We start from the raw sequence: 21,671 nt of genomic DNA on the forward strand, positions 1-21,671 counted from the left end.
ATTTCTATATACGTAGGTTTGCCTTGCCTTACCCGATCTTCTAAGAGAAATCGTAGGGTCAGTATTGCTTCGCGTCTTCCTACATTTCTACGGTATCGAAACTAATCTTCTACGATGTCGGCTTCTATCAGCCTTTCCATTCTTTTGTAAACAATTCGTGTTATTATTTAGCAACCATGACTTATTAAACTGACAGTTCGGTCACCACCTGCTTTCTTGGAATTGGAGTTATGTTGTTCTTGAAGTCTGAGGGTATTTCTCCTGTCTCGTACATCTTGCACTCCAGACGGAAGAGTTTTGTCGTGACTGGTTCTCATACGCAAACAGTAGCTCTGAAAGAATTTCATCTACTCTAGGGGCCTTATTTCAACTTAGGTCTTTCAGTGCAATGTTAAATTCTTCTCGTAGTATCGTATCTCCCATTTCATATTCATCTACGTTTTCTTTCCTTTCTATTATATTGCCTTCAATTTTATCCCCCTTGTAGATACCCTTTAATACTCCTTCCATCTTTTAGCTTTCCCTTCTTTGCCTAGTACTGGTTTTCCACCCGAGCTGCTTATATTCATGCAGCAGCTTCTCTTTTCTCTACAGGCCTCTAATTTTCCTGTAGGCGGTATCTGTCTTTGCCCTGATGATACATGTTTCTTAACCGTTACATTTGTCCTCCAGGCATTCCTGCTTAGCCATTTTGCATTTCCTGTCTATCTCATTTTGTAGACGTTTGTATTCCCTTTCGCCTGCTTCATAAGGAGCACTTATATTTTCTCCTTTCATCAGTCAATTTCAATCTCTCCTGTGTTTTCAAAGATTTCTACTTGGCTAGTCTTTTTACCTATTTGATCCTTTGTTGTGTTCACTATTTCGTATCTCAAAGCTACCGATTCGTCTTCCGCTGTATTCCTTTCCCAATGTCCCCTCTCCAATTTTCTACCCTCTTCCAATTTCTTCAGTTTAAATCTGCAGATCATAACCAATACATTGTGGTCAGAGACCACATATGCAACTGGAAATATCTTACAATTTAAGATCTTGTTCTGAAGAAATCACTGCCTTACCATTAAATAATCAAACCTTCCGATGCCTTCGGGTCTCTTCCAAGTACACAATCTTTAAACACGATTCTTAAACCAGGTGTTAGCGACAGTTAAATTGTGATCTGTGCGATATTCTACCAGGTGGCTTCCTCTTTCATTCCTTTCCTCCAGTCCACACATCTATTTTTCCTTCTCTTCCTTTTCCTACTATCTAGTTCCAGTCACCAATTATATTAAATTTTCATCTCCGTTAACTATCTGAATTATCTCCTAATACATCTCTCCAGTCTCTTCATCTGCGGAGCTAGTTAGCATATAAGCTGGTACTGCTTGGTGGGTGAGGCCTTCGTGTCTGTCTTGGCTGCAATAACGCGTTCGCTATGCTGTTCATGGTGTCCTGGCAGCATTCCTGTTTTCTGAAACATTGTTAAACCTAAGCCTGCATTTTGTATTTTTGTATTTATAACACTATATTCACTTGACCACCAAACGTCACTAATTTCCACAATATCTAGCTGTAAAGCTATCCATTTCCTTTTAAAATTTTCTAAATAATTTGAGTAGACATCTCCTTGAGATCCGAATGGGTGACTACTTTATCTCCAGAACATTTTACCCAACGGGACGCCATCATCATTTAACCATATAGTAGAGCTGCATGCCCTCGGGAAAAATTACTGTTTTCGTTTCCCCCTTGCTTTCAGCCACTCGCAGTACCAGCAAAGCAAGCCGTTTTGGTTAGTTTTACATGGCCACATCAGCCAATTATCCCGACTGCTGCCCCTGCAACTACTGAAAAGGCTGCTGCCCCTCTTCAGGAACCATACGTTCGTCTGGCCTCTCAACAGATACCCCGCCGTTGTGATTGCACCTACGGTACGGCTAAGTGCATGGTTCATGGGGGAGGAATTTATAATATGTAAGGGTTAACAACATTTCACGCTGTAACCACAAACATGAGTTAAATACCAAAGCAGGATCGATAATGAAGCACAACACTTACTAGGGACAGTAAGAACTTCCCATCGCCGATTTGATTCATATGGACAGGGTGTGTGGGGCATGACTAGGATTTCAATGCGCGTAAAAACGGAGACGCAATAGTTAATCATTTTCGAGAGAAGCGAATTTGAAAATTTTAGCCGTGCTTATGCGTGAAGTTTGGCTGAAAAGTAATGCACACATGCTTGTAGACCACGAACAAAAATCATAATGAAGATCAGACAAAAAGGACAATCCTTAAGCTCCAAAATCATATTTATTTTTCCGCATTGTCGCCGTTAAGCCCAAATTTCTCCCAACGTGTACTACGTTCTCTTTTTCTTTCTTCTTCTATCATTCAGTCACTGAACATTTCTTCCAACCGTTCTTGAATCCAAGACTTGACAGCTGCCTTCACCTCGACGTCCGCAGCGTAATGATTACCCTTGAAGTCTCCTGAGTAGTAGAAAAAAAAATCGAAAGGCGCAAGATCGGGGAGTAAGGAGCCTCTTCAGCTGCGGGCGAGGTGTGTGGACGAGCGTTCTCATGGCGCAAGATTATTATTCAATAATGGAGCAGAAACGCTCCTTGGGTATTTCAGTATGGTTTGCGATACGATATTTTATGCTTCAACGGTGATTTTCAATCGGATCGTCGACGGGTCTGCGATGTTCATCGTCAGTTCGCAGTGATCCGACGTCCGCTGCGTATTTCATCAACAATTACGGCTTTTCCAAGCTCGCAACCGCACACTTATTTCCCATCGATTTACAGTAGACCTATCAGTAGCACCGTCATCAAAACAGACTTTAAACGACGATGTATCTCTCGACAACACGCTGTTTTAACTCGAGTTGACGTAACAATAAAACACGTCTCCGTACTTCCGCTACTCTAAATACTCTGAATGACTGCAACACATTCCAGCTGCACATGCGCGTTGATGGGTAAATTACCTTACACATGCCACCTGCCACATTGCGCAAGGCCATTTCGTTCGTGTTCTACAAGGGCCCGCAGCCGAGCAAGTTAGCGCATAGTTCATAAGCACGATTGAATCTCGCTTGCGGTACTGCTATTTTTTGTAAGCTGTCTGTAGCAATATTCTGTAATATGCTTCGACATGCGTGATACGCCCTTAAAATGTGTGGCGACCGAGAACTATGTACGAATGTAAACGAAGTCTGTTTTATAATAGAAACAATGAAGAAAGCATGCACCTGCAAAAATTCGCCTGATTACATGTGCCGTGTGTCGCAATACTTAAACTGGTCTACAAGTTTCTACGATCAGTCTCATCCAGATTCGTGCCGTGTTGCATAGGTTACACATTATATTTGTTACAAATTTAGATATAATAATATGAATGAAATGATTATAGTGATTTTATCGGACATTTTTGTTTATCCTTTTTTCACGTCCAATTCCCTTTTTTTCAGGATGAAGATTAGGAAAATAATAAATGAATAATCAAATATTGATTATTTGCACGGTCACAATAAATCTGTTAGAAGTACGTGAGAATTAAAAAAGAAACTGCCGACAGCGCGATTCGAATCAGAGACCCTGCGCTTATAAAACAACATTTACTCGGTCGGCTGCGGTCTGAGTACTAGCTGTCCTCAAAAGTACATAAGCACACTTACAATTTTGAAACTATCTTTTCGAAAACGGTTGAGAGTTGTGTCTTCCTGTTTTGATACGTTTAAGTCCTAGTAATGTCCTACACACCCTGTCAATATGAATCTAACGGTGAGGGGAAGTTCGTATGGTTCCCTTGTTCGCACTGAAAGCACGTTTCATCACGGAAAACGATGTACAGAAGGAAGGCGCTACCATTCATGCAAACATTAACATTCGAGAATATGCATCATTACAACATAAAGTTCGAGAACCTTCCAGGTATGGCAAGTAATAAATAAATATTTGGTGTTGATCGGATTTGAAGTGAGGGCCCGCGGACGCCAGCAAGCGACTATACCATGCCGCATACAGCACAGCTCGGGGTGTATCACATAATGTATCACATAAAATCGACTTTTGAACTTGTTCAGCGCAGTAACGTAAGTGTTGGAAACATACTTTCCTTTAAAAATTATCTCATGCGCCTTTGTGAAATTTATATGCTTTGCAAGTTCGTTGTTACCTTTTAAATGCAAATATGGTTAAAATTTCTTGACGTATCCCACATGCACGAGGAATATTTCACCTGGGACCTGCGGAAGGTGCAACAACTTATCTTTTTTTTCTTTGTAAGCGCATTGACGAGCCGGAACATTATGAACACTCCGAGATTGAATGCCTCCTGGTGGTGGTGCGGCCACGTGACCCAGTAAGGAAAAAAACAAGCAGAAGGGAGACGAATGGGCGGTCATTACAGCGAAGATACGGGCCGCAAATGCAGACATCCATTGATGCAAGCGGTTTTGACAAAGGGGACATTGATGTGGCGCTTCGGCTTGTAACGAGAATCTCTAAATCGGTGAAGCTGAACGCCTGCTGTATTGCGTGAGTACCAATGGAAAGTGGTTGAAGGACAGTGAAACCACTAGTAGGCCGTAAGGTTTCATCACAAAACGTACGGGTCGGAGGATCCCCACCGTGTAATCCAGGATAGGCAGCTATCTGTGGCAGATCTGACGACAGAGTACAATACTGGTGAAGGTGTTCCGGAGTACACTGTTCAAACCCATTGTTGAACATCGAGCTCCACATCACGCGACCCCTACGTGTCCCTCTATTGACCCGACGACATCGTCAGCTATGATTGCAGTGGGTACAGCATAACTGAGTTTCCACCGTGGACCAATAGAAACGTGTCACCTATCGAATGAATCGCATTTCTTGTTATACCAGGTCGATGACTGTCAGAGGCAGTCATCCAGGCGAATCGCTTTACGAAACATGCACCGCGCCATAAATGCAGGCCGGTAAGGGCAGAATTATGCTATGGCGGTACAATGAGTTGGGCTTCCACGGCATCTGTGGTGGTAATCGAAGGAATCATAACAGCAGTGGACTACATGAACATATTTCGGACCACCTGCATAGCTTCATGCTTGAACACACTCCCTGCGGCGATGACATTTTCCAGCATGATAACTTTCCGTGTTGCAGTGTCAGAATCTGATGCAGTGTTTTGAGGGTCTATTACAGTGAACTCCCATTGATGTCTTGGCCCGCAAATGAGTCTGATCTACGCCCATTGGAACACACATCGGGAGCCAGCTGCGTGACCGTAAACCACCATCCCGTAATCTGCGCGAACTGCTTGATCTGTGTGTAACATCTACTGCCACATTCTTCTTGAATCCTTTCAAGGACCTGTAGACACGATGCAAAGCAGAATATAGGTTGTACTGCGTTTGAAAAGTGGAACAGCGCACTATTAAACAGTTGGCCATAATCGTTTTGGCTCATCGGTGTACATATTTTATAGTCCTATTTTCTGACATGTTACACAGCCTTGGGTTCTCCTCACTATTGATACATACGACAAATAGTACATCTAATATAAGTGCTCTAATAAGCGTCGTCCTATTGTATGTGGTATGCTGTTGCCTTTGTCCATTCTTTGAACTAGCTTGCCCAGTCATTTGAAGGGTCACCGACAGGTTAACACGGATTCCGAACGGACTTTTTCGTGCATAACCTGGCCCCTTATTACTAAGCCACTGATCTAAAATTATGAAATGGATAACAAAACTATTTTTGCTGTCCAAAGTCTCATACGGCTCTGAAGCGACCTGGAGAAGATGGTGATGATGATGGTGGTGGTGGTGGTGGTGGTGGTGGTGGTGGTGGCTATGAGCAATCGCTGCCGAGAGAAAAAAAAAGGCTTCTCCTACGATGTATCCGACCGTCTAAATATACGATGATCTTGATTATTGTCCGTCCCTGGTAGCTGAGTGGTCAGCGCGACGGAATGTCATGCCTAACGGGCCGAGTTCGAATCCCGTCTGCGTCGGAGATTTTCTCCGCTCAGGGACTGGGTGTTGTGTTGTCCTTATCATTTCATCCCCATCGACACGCAAGTCGCCGAAGTGGCGTCAATTCCAAAGACTTGCACCAGGGGAACAGTCTACCCGACGGGAGGCCCTAGCCACACGGCATTTCCATTTCCATCATTATGCATTTGAACAAAGATCTCTGCCTCCGGAATAGAATAACTTTGATACAGCTAGGAAGAAAAGTCTAAGTACAAGTTGTGTAACGTTGTTAGACAACTACTGAACGTGCTGGTTGGGAAAGTAATTCGAAAGCAGATGTTTACAGACGGAATGTAACACCAACAGAGGGTTCGTTAATGTCAGGATGAGTCAAAGGAGAGAGCAGTTCTTGGGGAGAACCAGTATTGGAAAGAAAATTCAAGTAGTGGTGTGCCCAGATCCACTGCAATCAATGTTAATGTGAAGTGAAAGACAACTTAATTTTGAAGACCTAGAAATCCCGAGACAGTTCGTCAAATTCTGAAAAACCAACCGTCAGGCTTGCTTCGTGGCTATTACAGGAACGTTTTAGTTGATGTTCAAGCACATAAATCATTGATGGCTCGATTCGTCAGGATCTGATACAGACTATCATCACTTCACAGCATAAATGTAAGTAATTCATGTGCCTGAATAGATGACAACAGCTATGATGCAAAATGCAGAATCATTAGTCTGTGGTTAAGCTTTAGTTTTCAAGGTGGCGATGGTCATGGTGCTTGGTGTAACTATGGCTTCTGTGTTCCTTGGGGATGTGTAGCAAATGGTGTTTACTCTGCATATTGCAGTAAGAGGAGATATTTTGAGTGTCTGTGGATGAATCCCATGGCTTTGGTCTTAATCGTGGTACATGACAAAACGTACATGACACGCTTCCGAAACCAGCGTGCTTCTGCACCTGCCAGTGTTGCGTTTTCAAATCGACTGGAATATGATTGCGCCTCTGTCTAAAAACTAGAGTTGGTAGGAAAATAACCCATTGGCTCTAACAAATTTGAGGTAACGAGTATACAGGTACACTTTGGGTGACATCGTTTCGTCGGAATGAAAAAATTGCGATCTCTTATTAACTCTCTGCATGGAAGCATACGGGGATCCGAACACACTGTGTCAGGAGAGACTAGGTGTCAGGAGAGACGGACCCGCCACTACGAAAGGAGGCAGGGAGCACTGCGTTGTCAGAGAAGCAGTAACAGCGGAGAGCTCAGCGGCTTCGGAAGTGGAGTATTCATTGGATGTCACCTGAGTAACAAATCGACTAGGGACATGTCAACCCTAAAGCTACCCAAGTTGACTGTCGGTGACGTGACTGAGGTGTAAATGCAAAGGAATAACCAGACATAAACCCAGACCAGGGAGACCTCGAAGTGACGGACAGGGGGAGCCAATGAGCGTTGAAGGGTTGCAGGGGGTGGGACAAAAGTTGCATGAAATGAGCGGAAGGGATCACTCGCGAGTTCCAAAGCGCTACCCACATCTTAGCTAGCGCAATGAATGGGGCGGGTAGGGAGTTAAAATGAATGATGATGATTATTGGTTTGTGGGGCGCTCAACTGCGCGGTTATCAGCGCCCGTACAAACTCCTAACCTTTGCTCAGTCGTGCCACTTTCATGAACCATGATTAAATGATGAGGGCAACACAAACACCCAGTAACCTCGAGGCAGGTGAAAATCCCTCACCCCGCTGGGAATCGAAGCCAGGACCCGGTGCTCGGGAAGCGAGAACGCGACAGCGAGACCACTTGCAGAGGACTAAAATGAATGAGGTACAATGCCCGAGTAGCTCCTCTTAAGCGACAGATTTCTGTAGTCAGCGAGGTGTTGTGAAGAGCGGACGGCACTTGACAGTGGATGACTAAACGAGTGATTTCAAGCGATGAATAACGAAATATCTTTTGGAAATCCAATGGAAGCGTTAGGATTTGGTGAATGCCTGGAGAACGTCACCTGCCGATAAGGCCAACAGGGCAACGGAGGAGGTGGATTAACGTTATAGATTGTTGCGTGGTTCCCTTATTGTGCTTACGAAATCGCTAAATACGTAAGGATATGAATAAATTTTGCAACATTATGCACAGTATAGAGTGAAGGAGCAGTTTGCAGACGATGATTGTGTCAGTGTGGCAAAGCACTGCGTCAAAGTAGCAGCTGAGAGGTAACGCTTCGTTGAAAATAACATTCCTGAAATGGACTGGCCTACCCGAGAGTCCCTACCCGAACCCAGTGGAACAATTTTGGGACGAGTCAGAACGACTACTTCAGTCGAGATCCCAGCGTGCAATGTCACTACATTGTGTGGTTTCGGCCCTTGGGGAAGAGAGGGTTGCCGTTCCTCCACAAACATTGACACTTCAGTGAAAGTGTCCCCATCGGAGTTCAAACCGTGGAAAAGGCGAGGGGTGGACGCATCCCACAATGTCCACTAACAGGTGTCCGGATCTTTTTGATCAGATATACTGAAGAAGACATTGTCAAAGGCGTGATTTATTCACGGTGACTGTCCTCGTGTAGCTGGTCGCTTCACAACGTTCCGTCGACGGCAGGGCCGCGGTACGCCACTGCCATTAGCGCCCGTAGCTATGATGCGGCCTTAACGGCGGAGCGGTCAGGGGCCTCGCGGCGTCCTTGTAACGAGCGGCCGCTGACGCGCCGGCGTGTTTCCCGCTGAGGTCAGCCAGACCCCGCTCCGGGTGAAGTCCCCGCTGCAGCGACAGTGTCTCGCGTCTCGCAGTCCACGGCTGCTGGTTACGCTACTACTGATGGCACGGGTCGCAGCTGCGTGCCTGGCAGCGCAGCCTTCCGTGACAAATACCACGTTTCCCATTCGTCACGTGACTCAGCGCCGAGATTCAGTGTAGATTAGACATTCTTTTTGATCCATAGTTTTATTACGAGAAGATCCTCAAGGATGCAGAGCGTCTCATAAAACAAGAATACCTAGCAATGTCCTTTCCACAGTAGTTGTTGTCTCCGGTCCTGAGACTGGTTTGATGCAGTTTTCCAGCCCACACTATCCTGTTGAACCCGCTTCCTGTACTAGAGCCTGTCCCTACACTTCGCCCATTCACAAACTGACCATTTTTACATGCCTCAGAGTGTGTCCTACCAACCGATCCCTTCTTTCAGTCAAGTTGTGCCGCAGTTAGTTAAATATTCCATAGATCATTTGAACGACTTTTTTATCGAAATTATATGGAACGAGTCAGTTTCCATAATATATATGCACGATTAGTGTTCACATTAACAAACATTATCATTTTATTCCTACTCATGCAACTGAATTTGAAAACAAAACTTTTTCTACTGATTACCAGGTTATTACGTACAAATTCGCCAGTGAAGTAGGAGTCTAGGAGAAATAATTTGAAATTAGGTTTAAACCTTACTTCACTGCGTGTCAGACATTTTCCGATGCTAAAATACATATCTGGACCTTCTAGCAGTCAAAGTGGAGTCACCCTAGAATCAACCAGATGAGCCATAACAACTTCGACGAAATCTACGTGGGAATCCATTCAAGATAAGTGCCAAAATTAATGACTTTTACAGTGACTTCATTATTTCCATTCTGACGATACCAGCCACAGTCAATAACTTTGTTGTTGCCCGATAAAGCGAACATATGCTGCGTGAGCAACATTATTAATCTGATTTCTAACTTACTTTGCAAGTGGTGGTATTGTTAGAACGTTCAAAGCATTATGGGCACGGCCTCCAATCATCTGTCGCTTATGACGATCTAACGCGCCAATTGCACAGGGTTTGGCATGTTATTCCTCAGGAAGACCTCCAGTTGCTCAATCAGTCAACGTCAAGCCGAATAACTGTTTACATAGGGGCCAGAGGTGGACCACCGCGTTATTGACTTGCTCAGTTAATGAAGTTCTTACTCTTGAATAAATCACTCAGTTTTTCCGAAGCTTTAATCATTTGTTTGTATACGTACGTCACATATCTATAGGTTTCGGCCCCACTAGAGCAATTCTTCCGTGGACCTCATTTCTCTTCTGAATGTTTACATGGATCTTGAAAGACGCATGAAACAATGAGTAATATTACGCGCATGATGCTCTAATTAACAGTATCGAAATCTAAATGTGCATTCAAAATACATGTCGTAGACAAATAGTTTTAACGATTTAACTATCACAAATAAATGCAAATTCTATTACTGCTTTAGCAAATGTTACTCAGTGATGACACAAAATTGTCACGTCCTAGGAGCTAGAGATCGAGAGTTACGTATTCTCAAAGTATGGGGCGAAAATACTAATCTTATCAATGTAGAACTGGCCACTAGGCATCACGGGCGCCAGTGTAAGAGGAGGTGGAGAGTATAGTGTTGTCAGTACAAAAGCAGAAAGACCAGAATGGGTAGGCGAGGAGAGTTCAGAGAATTCAAACTTGGACTAGTTATTAGATGTCACCCCAGTGAAAGTTCCATCAGCGGCATTTCAACCCTTTTAAAGCTACCCACATTGACTGTTTGTGATACAATTGTGAAATGGAAGTTCCACGGAACAACCATAGCTAAATCAAGACAAGGGAGACTGGACACTGCAAGGCTGGAAGCGACTGACTGAGTGATAAATCAGGCTGTACCTTGTGGCAATGCGTTGGAACTGTTTGACACTGGCGAATGCCTTCAGAAAATTACCTGCCGTAATGTATAACGCCAATATTGAAGTTTGCAGAGTGGGGTGTTATTGTATGGGCATGTTTTCGTGTTTAGCCTGTGTTCACCTTATTGAACGAAAGGAAACACTAAATACGTAAAAATACGACCACAGTTTCTAGCATTGTGTACTGCATACAGGAGATGAACAGTTCGTAGAGGATGATTGTTCGTATCAGCATGTCAGTGCACCCTTCCATAAAGCAACAAGCAATGCTTTGTGGAATATAACATTCATGAAATAGACTGGCTTGAGAAGAATCCCGACCAGAACCCAATGTGTCACCTTTGGGATTAGTACGAATGTCGACTTCACTTTAGACCACAGCATCCAACCTTCGCTGCTTTCGGCTCTTGAGGAAAAATGGACTACCATTCCTCCACAGACATTCAATGAACTCACTAAACGTGTCGCCAGCAGAGTTAAAGCCGCCATAAAGGTGAAGGGTGGACACAATCCACATTAATGTCCACTAATAGGTGTTCGGCTGCGTTTAGTCAGATAATTAATGTACCTGTTCTCATCTAGGTGCCTCTCTAAGAGAGCTGCCATTATTTACTCTGCATCAAAATTTTGTGTTTCTGCTATACGTTACTATCGTCCAACGAGAATAATTTTCTGCACACAACACATACTCAGCATCCTGTAGTGTTGTTCATCCTCTCTCTCAAATCGTTTACGAGAAATTAAAGCACTGGCGATCCTATTTCGCTTCCTTGGGGCAGACAGTACTGCGCCGCCATTCATGAGAACACACCAAGTGCCATCACCCGATCGCCCAGGAAGTTCATTCATTGGAAGAGGAGCCAAAATACGCTTATTCGTTTCTCGGCTTATCCATAGATACAGCGCGATACCCTCGGGCGAAAGGGTGGGCCAGTGATCAGCATCGTGGATTCCTAATTTAGTGACCAGTGTTGGAAAACCGATTATTTTCATTTATTTCATTTCCTTTTTATTGTTATACGTACCCATGTCCGTAGAAGGTTATTACATGAATGTTTCTTATCAAAATAGATGATACAAGGGCGTTATATTAATTGTAAAATTACAACTGCATTTCACAGTAAGTGTCAGACATTTACTGTACAATATATTTGTACGTGGTATGTTGGGGGCTACAATCTTTTGAAATTCTTATACTCGGCTATTTGATCCTTGCATCATTTCGTATGTTAATTCTTACAGTTTATTCATATGTTTATTCTTCAGGAAGGTCTGGTGCATTTCCGTGGATGATACTGGCCATAGAAACATTCGAAGCACAGATTTTCCGAACACCACAACCATCGCGTGAAAGCAGGTTTGCCGTAGGGACATTTCCTCGCACGAATCTCAATCGGGAACGAAACGTCTAACACTGGTGAGCATTTCGCGCCAAACCATGCATAACGGACCACTTTTCTGAAAACTGTTGCTTGCAATTGATTATGAATCAAGATACACTACAGGAATTTCACCGAAAATAATTTCAAATAATTTTTTTTTTAAATTCATTCATCTGACATCATTAGTAGATGAGTAAGGGCACCGTTATGTCAGTATATACAGGAAAACATTAGTGCAGCAATCTTCCACGGACAGATACACTGGGTGATTATAATTCTACTTTCAAAACGCTGTGGAAATAATACCACTGGTCAGATTGACGTCAAATTGCAACGGAATATTATCGGAGAAGAGGGAAACCGTATGGTAGAAGAAGAAAAATAGTGTGAAAATTGATCAATAGACGGCGCTGTATGTGTCAGAATATCTAAATGAAAACACCTGTCATGGGCACGACCCACTGAAGTTGGTATTACTTGCTGGGTACACGGCTTTTCCTCCTTTAGCCGTGACTGTCTCATTGCAGGATCGCGCTCTACGTATAAAGCTGTATTACAAGAATGATGACTGTGCACAAGTCGCTCTGCAGAAGTTCCGCACACTGAAGGGTTTGAATTAAAGGCGTTGGTCCGATGATTGCCAAGGGTCTGGAGAAAATGATTCGGAAATTCGGAAAGACGGGTTCTTTTGGTGTGAAACCTGGTAGAGGGAGGAAACGAATTGATTCAGCAGTGGCCACAGCAGTGCAGGAGGAGACGAGTGGTGGTGTGGAAACGTGTAGTGCACGGAGAATTGCCCGAACATTGGACATACCCGTGACCACGATGCGTAAAATCCTACGAAACATCCTGCTTTTTCCTATTCATTCAAAATTACCCATGTGCACCAGTTGCTTCCTGCTGACCTGCCAGCAAGAGAGACCTTTGATTTAGTATTTCTTGCTCGCATGGAAGTGGACAATGATTGGACGTGGAAGATTTTGTGGACAGACGAAGCCCACTTCCATCTGACAGGATATGGCAATACACAGAATTGTCGAATGAGCAACGGAAAAGCCACTCGAAAATAACCAGTATCACTTCATCCTGAAAAGGTCACTGTGTGGTGTAGGTTTACGGAATCATTTATCACAGGGCCATATTTTTTCGAAGAGACAGGTGCTTCCGGTCCTGTTACCTCTACCGTCACTGGTAAGCGCTACGAGTGTCTTTTGCGCAACCACGTCATCCAAGCTATCCAACAGCGTGGATTTGTGGATGGGATCATTTTTATGCAAAATGGCGCACCTCTGCACACTGCAAATCCAGTTAAGCAGCTACTGAAGCGCCATTTCGAAACTGCTAGAATTATCAGCCGCCATTTCCCTACAGCCTGGCCCTCCCGATCACCTGATCTTAATCCGTGTGACTTCTGGTTGTGGTGCTATCTGAAATATAGTGTTCCGATTGCAAAGTTAGCTGCATTGAAGGCACACATTGCGCAAAAGGTTCTGAACGGACCCCGGAAACAGTTCGATTAATTGTGGAACATGCTGTTTCTCGATTTCATCTTGTTGAAGGAAACTGTGGACAAGATATTTAACATGTTTTGCGCCAGTCACCGGAAATTAATAATCCGATTTCATTTTTACTGATGCTTTTTATGCGGTGTCTGGCCGCACGACAATTAAAAACCGATGTGAGTGATGCTTTATGCGGTTTTTAGCCTCGGGACGTTGCAGTCGTGGATGGGCTTACGTAACTAACAGGATGATACCTGTACACCCATGCACATTGAGTAGTACAGTTAGTTTAACGTCAAACGTACAAACTTACACCTTACGCATCGTTGTATAATTCGTTTGTCTTTGTAGTCGACTACTATTAAATTATGATGGTTACAGCGCCATCTATTGATACATTTTGTAACTATATTTTTCTTCTGCCGTACGTTTCTTCCCTTCTCCAATAATATTCCGTTGAAATTTGAAGTCATCTTGACCAGTGGAGTTTCTACAGCGGTTTGAAAGTTTAATTATAACCACCCAGTATAAATGATAGGTCGGCCGGTGTGGCTGTGCGTTCTAGGCGCTTCAGTCCGGAACCACGCGACTGCTACAGTCGCAGTTCGATCCTGCCTCGGGCATGGATATATGTGATGTCCTTAGGTTAGTTAGGTTTAAGTAATTCTAAGTTTTAGGGGACTGATGACCTCAGATGTTAAGTCCCATAGTGCTCACAAGGGACCCTCCCCATCACACCCCCCTCAGATTTAGCTATAAGTTGGCACAGTGGATAGGCCTTGAAAAACTGAACACATGTCAATCGAGAAAGCAGGAAGACGTTGTGTGGAACTATGAAAAAAATAAATAAAATATACAAACAGTAGTCCATGCGCAAGATAGGCAACATCAAGGATAGCGTCAATTTAGGAGTGCCGTGGTCTCGTGGTTAGCGTGAGCAGCTGCGGAGCGAGAGGTCTTCCCTGGAGTGTAAAGTTTACTTTCCTTTTTTCGCAAAGTTATGATCTGTCCGTTCGTTCATTGACGTTTCTGTTCGCTGTAATAAGTTTAGTGTCTGTTTTGTGACCGCACCGCAAAATCGTGCGATTAGTAAACGAAAGGACGTGCCCCTCCAATGGGAACCGAAAACATTCGCTCGCAAGGTCATAGGTCAACCGATTCCTCCACAGGAAAACACGTCTGATATATTCTATACGACACTGGTAACGGCATGTGCGTCACATGACAGGAATATGTTGTCGACCCACCTAACTTGCACACTTGCCGAATGGGTAAAAAGATTCTTCTACCTTGCCCTATTTAGGTTTTCTTGTGGATGTGATAATCACTCCCAAAAAAGTGATGAAAACATAAGAGTGTCACATAAACTGCAACAAATGAATGCAACAGTTTCACAGTCGCACAGTTTTCCCTGTGCTCTGTCAAAACTTATGTTTTTAACGTTTTCAAATTTTTCCGTGTGTAGACCGTCAAATCCTGCATATGTCCAAGCAAATCTCAACATGTCCTGGAATTTTGGAGAGCGAAGATGATTATGTGCGAGTGCTTGAACTTTGATAATTGTCTCAAAATAAAAAATTAAACTTTTCACTCGAGGGGAGATATGAACCAAGGACCTCTCGTTCCGCAGCTACCTACGCTAACCACGGGACCACGGCGCCCCTGAATTGACGCTATCCTTGATGTTGCCTATCTTGCGCATAAACTACTCAGTTTGTATATTTTGCTTATTTTTTTCATAGTTCCACATAACTTCTTCCTATTTTCTCGATTGATCTGTGTTCAGTTTTTCAAGGCCTATCCACTGTGCGAACTTATAACTAAAGTTGAGGGGGGTGCAATGGGGAGGTTCCCTAGTCAGAGCCATTTGAACCATTTATAAATGAAAAACAAAAATAAAGATAATAAAGGGAAAATTAAAAGCAAAATAAACCTAATAATGGGCAAAATTTAAAGAAAAATCTATGTATCTCCACAACTTAGTCTGACGATATTGCTCGACAAAGGGCACATGAAGTACCTCGAAAATGCCTCAAAAACCGACTTTTTTTCGGAAACAGTTGAGTATCTACCAACAAGCCGAGATACATGCTCGTTTATTTTGATTCCTCTTCCAAAGAGCGGGGTTTCTGGGGAAGCGAGTGATGGCACTTGCCGTGTTCAACACGTCAGAGGTCATAGAAGTTCGTTCCCTCGAGTCAACACACGGCACCAACGCAGTCGAGGGTACAGCGGGGCCGCGCGGGATTAGCCGAGCGGTCTGAGGCGCTGCAGTCATTGGCTGTGCGGCTGGTCCCGGCAGAGGTTGGAGTCCTCCCTCGGGCATGGGTGTGTGTGCTTGTCCTTAGGATAATTTAGGGTAAGTAGTGTGTGAGCTTAGGGACTGATGACCTTAGCAGTTAAGTCCCATAAAATTTCACACACATTTGAACATTTGATTTTTTGGTGCAGCGGGAGACAGTAGCTGGAGGCGCCGCGCCGGCTCACCTGTGAAGTCGCCGATGACGGCGATGCCGATGGAGTTCTTGTTGTAGCCGCGCGTGTGCGCGCCCTGCTTATGCCAGCCTCGGCCCTCGTACACGTTGCCGTCGCCTCCCACCAGGAACCTGCAACACGGCCGTACCTCTCAGTACCAAGCGCCAACTGGCCGGCGAGCCACACCTGCTATTGTACAAACAGAGGCAAAAGCTGTTATGCATATTAAAAACTGAAGTACAGGGTTATTTGCGAGCACCTCCAGGCTTTCAGAAGACAACTGCATAAAAACTAAGACGTACAGAAAAACATGTACCAGTGGCTACAGCGTCTCAAGTTTCGATGCGTAATATGCACTGTGGCACAGCTACGCTAGTGGACAGGTGTGCTGAAACCTTCCCGTCTCCTCTATATGTCTCTTTTGTTACTCAACCTTCCCTTCTACAATAACCTATGAAACCTTTCCTTCCTTAGCATTTCTATCTCTCGCTTAATAATAACAAATGAAATCTTCCCTTTGAAATTTATTCTCTTTCTCAATCTTCGCATATAAATTTAATTGCTGATTATTAAAAGTGATTTTCTGATTATTTCGATGAAACATAGAATGTGTCGTCGTCGTGGCCCTCAGTCGTTATCTGCAATAACCCAAAACTGTTCCTTACCTTTTTTACTGTTACTGGATCGCCATCTGACTGCTGCATCGAACTGCGACATGAATATACTTACTTTGGTTTACTATACACTATTTACAGCTGGTGGGCTGTCATAATAAGTGGCTGTATTTATTACCAAAGCTGACATTCTTTAATAGCAAAGCTGACGTTATTCTTTAATTAATTTGTCTGAAGTTACGTAATTCACAGTTACACTTTTTCTTGACAACAATAAAATGTTTGCAAAGTTTTACGTTGATGGTTTTTGGGATGGATTATAATCAGTAATGCAACATTGCTGGCAAAAATTAATTATATTCTGAAAACGTTTCTTCAAATATTTACTGCTGGTAATGACATGATTTTACAAACGTTCAAATGGGACTTACTTTTTACAATAATCTTACAACTAGCATTGCGCAAACACCTTCAGTAGTCTTGAGTTTCGCAAAGAAAATAATTCAATAATATTAGTTCCGCTTATGATAATAGTTAGCTGATGTCTTTGTACATCCGTTTATAATCTCTTGTAAATCATAGCTGGTGGCTGGCGGGCACACTGCTCGTCTCAACCTCTCGCTTCAGACCTGCTACCAACTCGCTTCACATCTCGCTTACTACTGACTCCTACGAACGCCTAAGTGCGGTCTCTCCTGCCAACAATGCTTTCTGGTGCAGACAATCCCTGCTACCATTACAAAATGTATCCATACGCGGCTCTCCCGCCCTTTTTAAAATTATATCAATTTGCGGTCTCTCTTGCCAACAATATTTTGGTGCAGACATTCCCTGCTATTATTTCCAACATGACAAATATTAATTATTCCTACTTAATCCTATTAATAAAATATAGACATCTTTCATAAATTGTGGTTTGACAATTGAAATATACACGTCTTATAGTGTCAGAACATTTACACGACTCATCCGTTTTGTATTTTCGCATAGAATTTGATGGTGCCTATAGATAGTGTTTCGTAGCAGTTTATACCCAAACTGCCATGTAACCTATTTGATAATTAAATCTGCACAAACCAATAGTCGTAATCTAGTCTTTAACGTGGGATAAGAATTGCAAACATTATTCACTGCTACCAATGAGTGCACAGTCAATTACTCTGTCTCTCCTTTCTTTTTATCATGGTAAAGGGGATTGATTTTTCTGCAGTGCTGGGTGCTTTCTTTAGCTGCCTCAAGATAGGAACGTTAACGTAAAAGGACCAAGGTGTTAAATATATTCAGCACTTAAAGCAACACCGAGCAGGTAAAGAACGAGGAAGTTACGATGTCCCATCTCTGCACAGCAGGTGTAGGAGGGCAGCCTGCGTTCCATAAAACTGCATTGGATGAGACGCTGAAAGGGGTCCTTTTTGATGACAAAGATATCAGAGCCAGGTGACCTCCCTATTGTTCACAGTATTTCCATGAAGGAATGTCCGTTTAAATTCCAGTGAGAAGGACTCCAGCTGGCCCACAGTAATTATTTTGGCGGAAGGCACATTTTCCTGTGCGTGTCTGCATGAAAACGTTTCGGCTTGGCTGGGGGTTAGAAGCCTGTGATATGGTGGGAAAGCTTTTTATCTTCTTTCCTGTATCACACCGTTATTGGTTAACCATGACAAAAACCCAAGAGTAGGAACTTGTTAAAATTGTTTATAAAATTATTATTGGTCTGATTTCGCAAGAGCCGGCCGCTGTGACTGAGCGGTTCTAGGCGCTTCAAGTCCGGAACCGCACTGCTGGGTTCGAATTCGGCCTCAAGCATGGACGTGTGTGATGTCCTTAGGTTAGTTAGGTTTAAGTAGTTCTAAGTTTAGGGAAGTGATGACCACAGCTGTTAAGTCCCATAGTGCTCAGAGACATTTGAACCCTTTTTCTTCACTTCACTAACCATTTCTGCGGTCACTGACCACATCCTTAAGCTTTCATGTGCCTATCCACCTGTGCCAAGTCTATAGTACATGATTACAAGATTGTCCATTTATTAAATGTTTATATGCTCGATTCGGCGGGTAAAGAATTTTATTTGATGTCTTATGATAAATGAAATTGTTATAGGAACTTCCAGTTTCATTGGTAGTTAGATGAGCCCCTTCATTAATGTATCTGTGATGTGTGGTACTCTTATGTCCATTCTTAACTGGGCCACCCTTAGTAGTTTTCATTCAGACTTTATCCGTTGCGTGGCATTGTTTCTCTAAAAATTTGAGTGATCTTATGGGGAGCTTCCTTTCCATGTAGGACGCCGGGGATCAGGCAGGCTTATAATTTCTTAGGCGGTATGCTAAACAGCTCAAACAAAACCTCACAATAGGCATGCCAATCAACAGATTTCCCAAAGTGCAAATTGCACACGCATGTTTTTCCCCCTGTAGTGACAAGTGGTGTCCACACTGAAAGCTTTAATGGGACTTATAAACTTATATGTAGCCGCAGCCATTGATGTGGCTACTTTGTGCACATATTTTAGTTTTCAAGCAGTCATCTTCTAGAACGCCAGAGTTACTTATAACACTGCACACAATTAAGATTCCACAACAATGTTTGTTTTATATTTTGTTGTGAACTGGCAAAAACCACATTTTATTTTTATGCAAGTCTGTTCCATGTGAACAGCATCCCCAACTGGAGCCGAAAGAAGCTCACTACCAGTAGGATGACGTATGCACATTGATGATAAATTTATTTTGTTTTCCTGTACAGATAAACTCTGCCAAACGAGAACCAGAGTTAAGTTTCAATTTTCTTTGCAATATTCGTTATCAGCCCAAAGCAGCTTATAAACTTTAATAAGATCATAATCCAAAACAGTTCGTGTCACTCAGGCGCATTAATACCGAGGAGTTATGAATACTAAAACACGTAGCAACAAATAAAGGGTAGTAATAAAATGGTAGACAAAATGTACACTAAATTACCGAGCAACAACGACAGTAGAGATAAAAAATAACATTAACACGAGGAGCAGACCGAGAAAAAACAAAATACATTTCTTTACTTTATTATGATGCCATATCAGACTGAACAACCTACAATTTTCGTAAAAATAAATGTACGAATCGGGTTCCACACTAACAGCAAAGTAGGGACAACAGTCAGACACACCAGCCACAAAACAAAACCATTTGCACTATCAGGAATCTATAAAATCAAATATGGAGAATGTGAAACTTTCAAAGTAGGACAAACAGGTAGATTTCTCTCCTCCAGATTCAGAGAGCACAAAAACAAACTAGAACTAAATTATCATTTAGTGCATATCTACGGAACTACAGTCACAACAGCAGCAGCATCGAGGAATCTTTAAAAATATTACATAGGGTAGAGAAAGATAGATCAATGGATGGTGTAGAAGAAAAAGATTTATAGAGCACAACAGAAGCGACTCAGATAGACACAAATACTTTTTACACGAAGAGCAGGAAGTGGCTAGGCCAGTGAGCTGCAGGAGGCTGAATGGAGCCGGATGTTTGTGCCGTCAAGGCAGCTGCCGAACCGGGAGTTCCCGCTGCTGCAGACGCAACGCTGTGGGCGTTCACTTACGTGGATGCGTACGGCACACGACGAGAACCGCTTATTTACAGTTACCCGCGCGGTATCTGCCGCACTGGAACCACACTGATGTAAGTCTAATGAGTTACGGAAGCGCCTTGAACCTTAGAATGTTAGTTGGTGGTCGCCGGGTAATTATTATGTTATATTGACCCACTGTCGCCCATTTAAGTTTTTACGAACTGTCATTGTTATCTTCAAGTCAATGATTGACTTGTTGCAGCCCTCCATGTTAGTGGATCCTTTGCAATCCTCTTTAGCTCTCCATAACTGCTACAACCTACTTCTATTTTAATCTCCTTACTGTAGTTGAACCTTTGTCCCCTTCCCCCACACTTCTCTCCATTATCAAATTTATTATCTGATGCTGCAGGATGTGTGTCCTATCGACTGACTCCTCCTTGTAGTCGGATTGAGCCATAAATTTCTTTCTCCCCACTTCGGTTCACTATCTGCCCATTAGTTAATCGATCTACCTATCTACTCCTCTACACTCTTCCGTAGCACCACCTTTCAAATGCTTCGGCGTTTCAGTTCCGTATAAGGCGTAGTGACAAAAATTTTTGTGGAGAACCACTGAAGAATTGTCTGCCTACACGATGTATACTTTCGTACGACGTATGATACATTTTATGTTAAGGATTTTTCATCGTAATAATTCTTTTAATTCATACTACAAAGTCTTTGAGGGTTTTAGCGTTTTCTTTTGCCGCGCGAACGTCTCTGAAATCAAGCGACATTGAAGGCTGTTCTTTGTGCAGCAAGGAAAATTCATGACGCCATATTCAAATGTCACCCGGTCGATGACAGTCCACCCCCTATGAGCAGCTCAAGGCTACACAAAATTTGTTGTGCCATTGTTAATGAATAAGGAATAGCCGATACAGTAATTAGTTATTGTTCTGGCCGCAGTCGACTCAACTACTACTGTATATTTGCTATTACTCAAAGTCAGTATGTTTCATTTGATTGTATTCTTTGGTACTTAAACCATCCTGAAGTGATTTCCGAAGTTAAAAAGTAATAATTGATTTTTATATATGTCCTCAGTTATTTATGAATTTTATTCTCAGTCGTGTATTGATACTTCACATACAGGGTGTCCATGAGAAATGGTCATATTCAGGGATATGACACGAACGATCATTTGAAGCAAGAGTCTAGTAGGCCTAAACATGGGCTCTAAAATGTATACCTTACGAGCTATGGCCACTGTCAAATATTTTCTTCTGATGAAGTGCTCATTGTTCTTAAGGTATGCATTTTAGAGTATATGATTACTAGACTGTTTTGTTTCGAATGATCGTTCCTGTCATTTCGCTGGATATTCACCAGTTGTCCAGGAACACCCAGTGTACTGAAAGAACTGTTTATACAGCGACCCTTACAAAACGTCTGAAATGAAATATCTCGTTTCTAAATAGCTCGCAGAAACGTTTTCAAAAGAGTAATATTTTTAAAATTTTGACACTTT

The 21,671-nt window shown here is 42.8% G+C and overlaps 1 protein-coding gene across 1 annotated transcript in view; it reads right to left on the bottom strand.

Annotated features, from left to right (window-relative positions):
• The window catches only part of LOC126469209 (peptidoglycan-recognition protein SA-like), a 69,861-nt gene that overhangs the window by 16,382 nt on the left and 31,808 nt on the right, over positions 1 to 21,671 (bottom strand). The window contains exon 3 of the mRNA XM_050096614.1: positions 16,002 to 16,120. Within this exon, the coding sequence (XP_049952571.1) occupies positions 16,002 to 16,120 (119 nt within the window). The remainder of the gene's footprint in view (positions 1 to 16,001; positions 16,121 to 21,671) is intronic.

Source organism: Schistocerca serialis, chromosome 1 (genome assembly GCF_023864345.2).
Source record: "Schistocerca serialis cubense isolate TAMUIC-IGC-003099 chromosome 1, iqSchSeri2.2, whole genome shotgun sequence".
NCBI lineage: Eukaryota > Metazoa > Arthropoda > Insecta > Orthoptera > Acrididae > Schistocerca > Schistocerca serialis.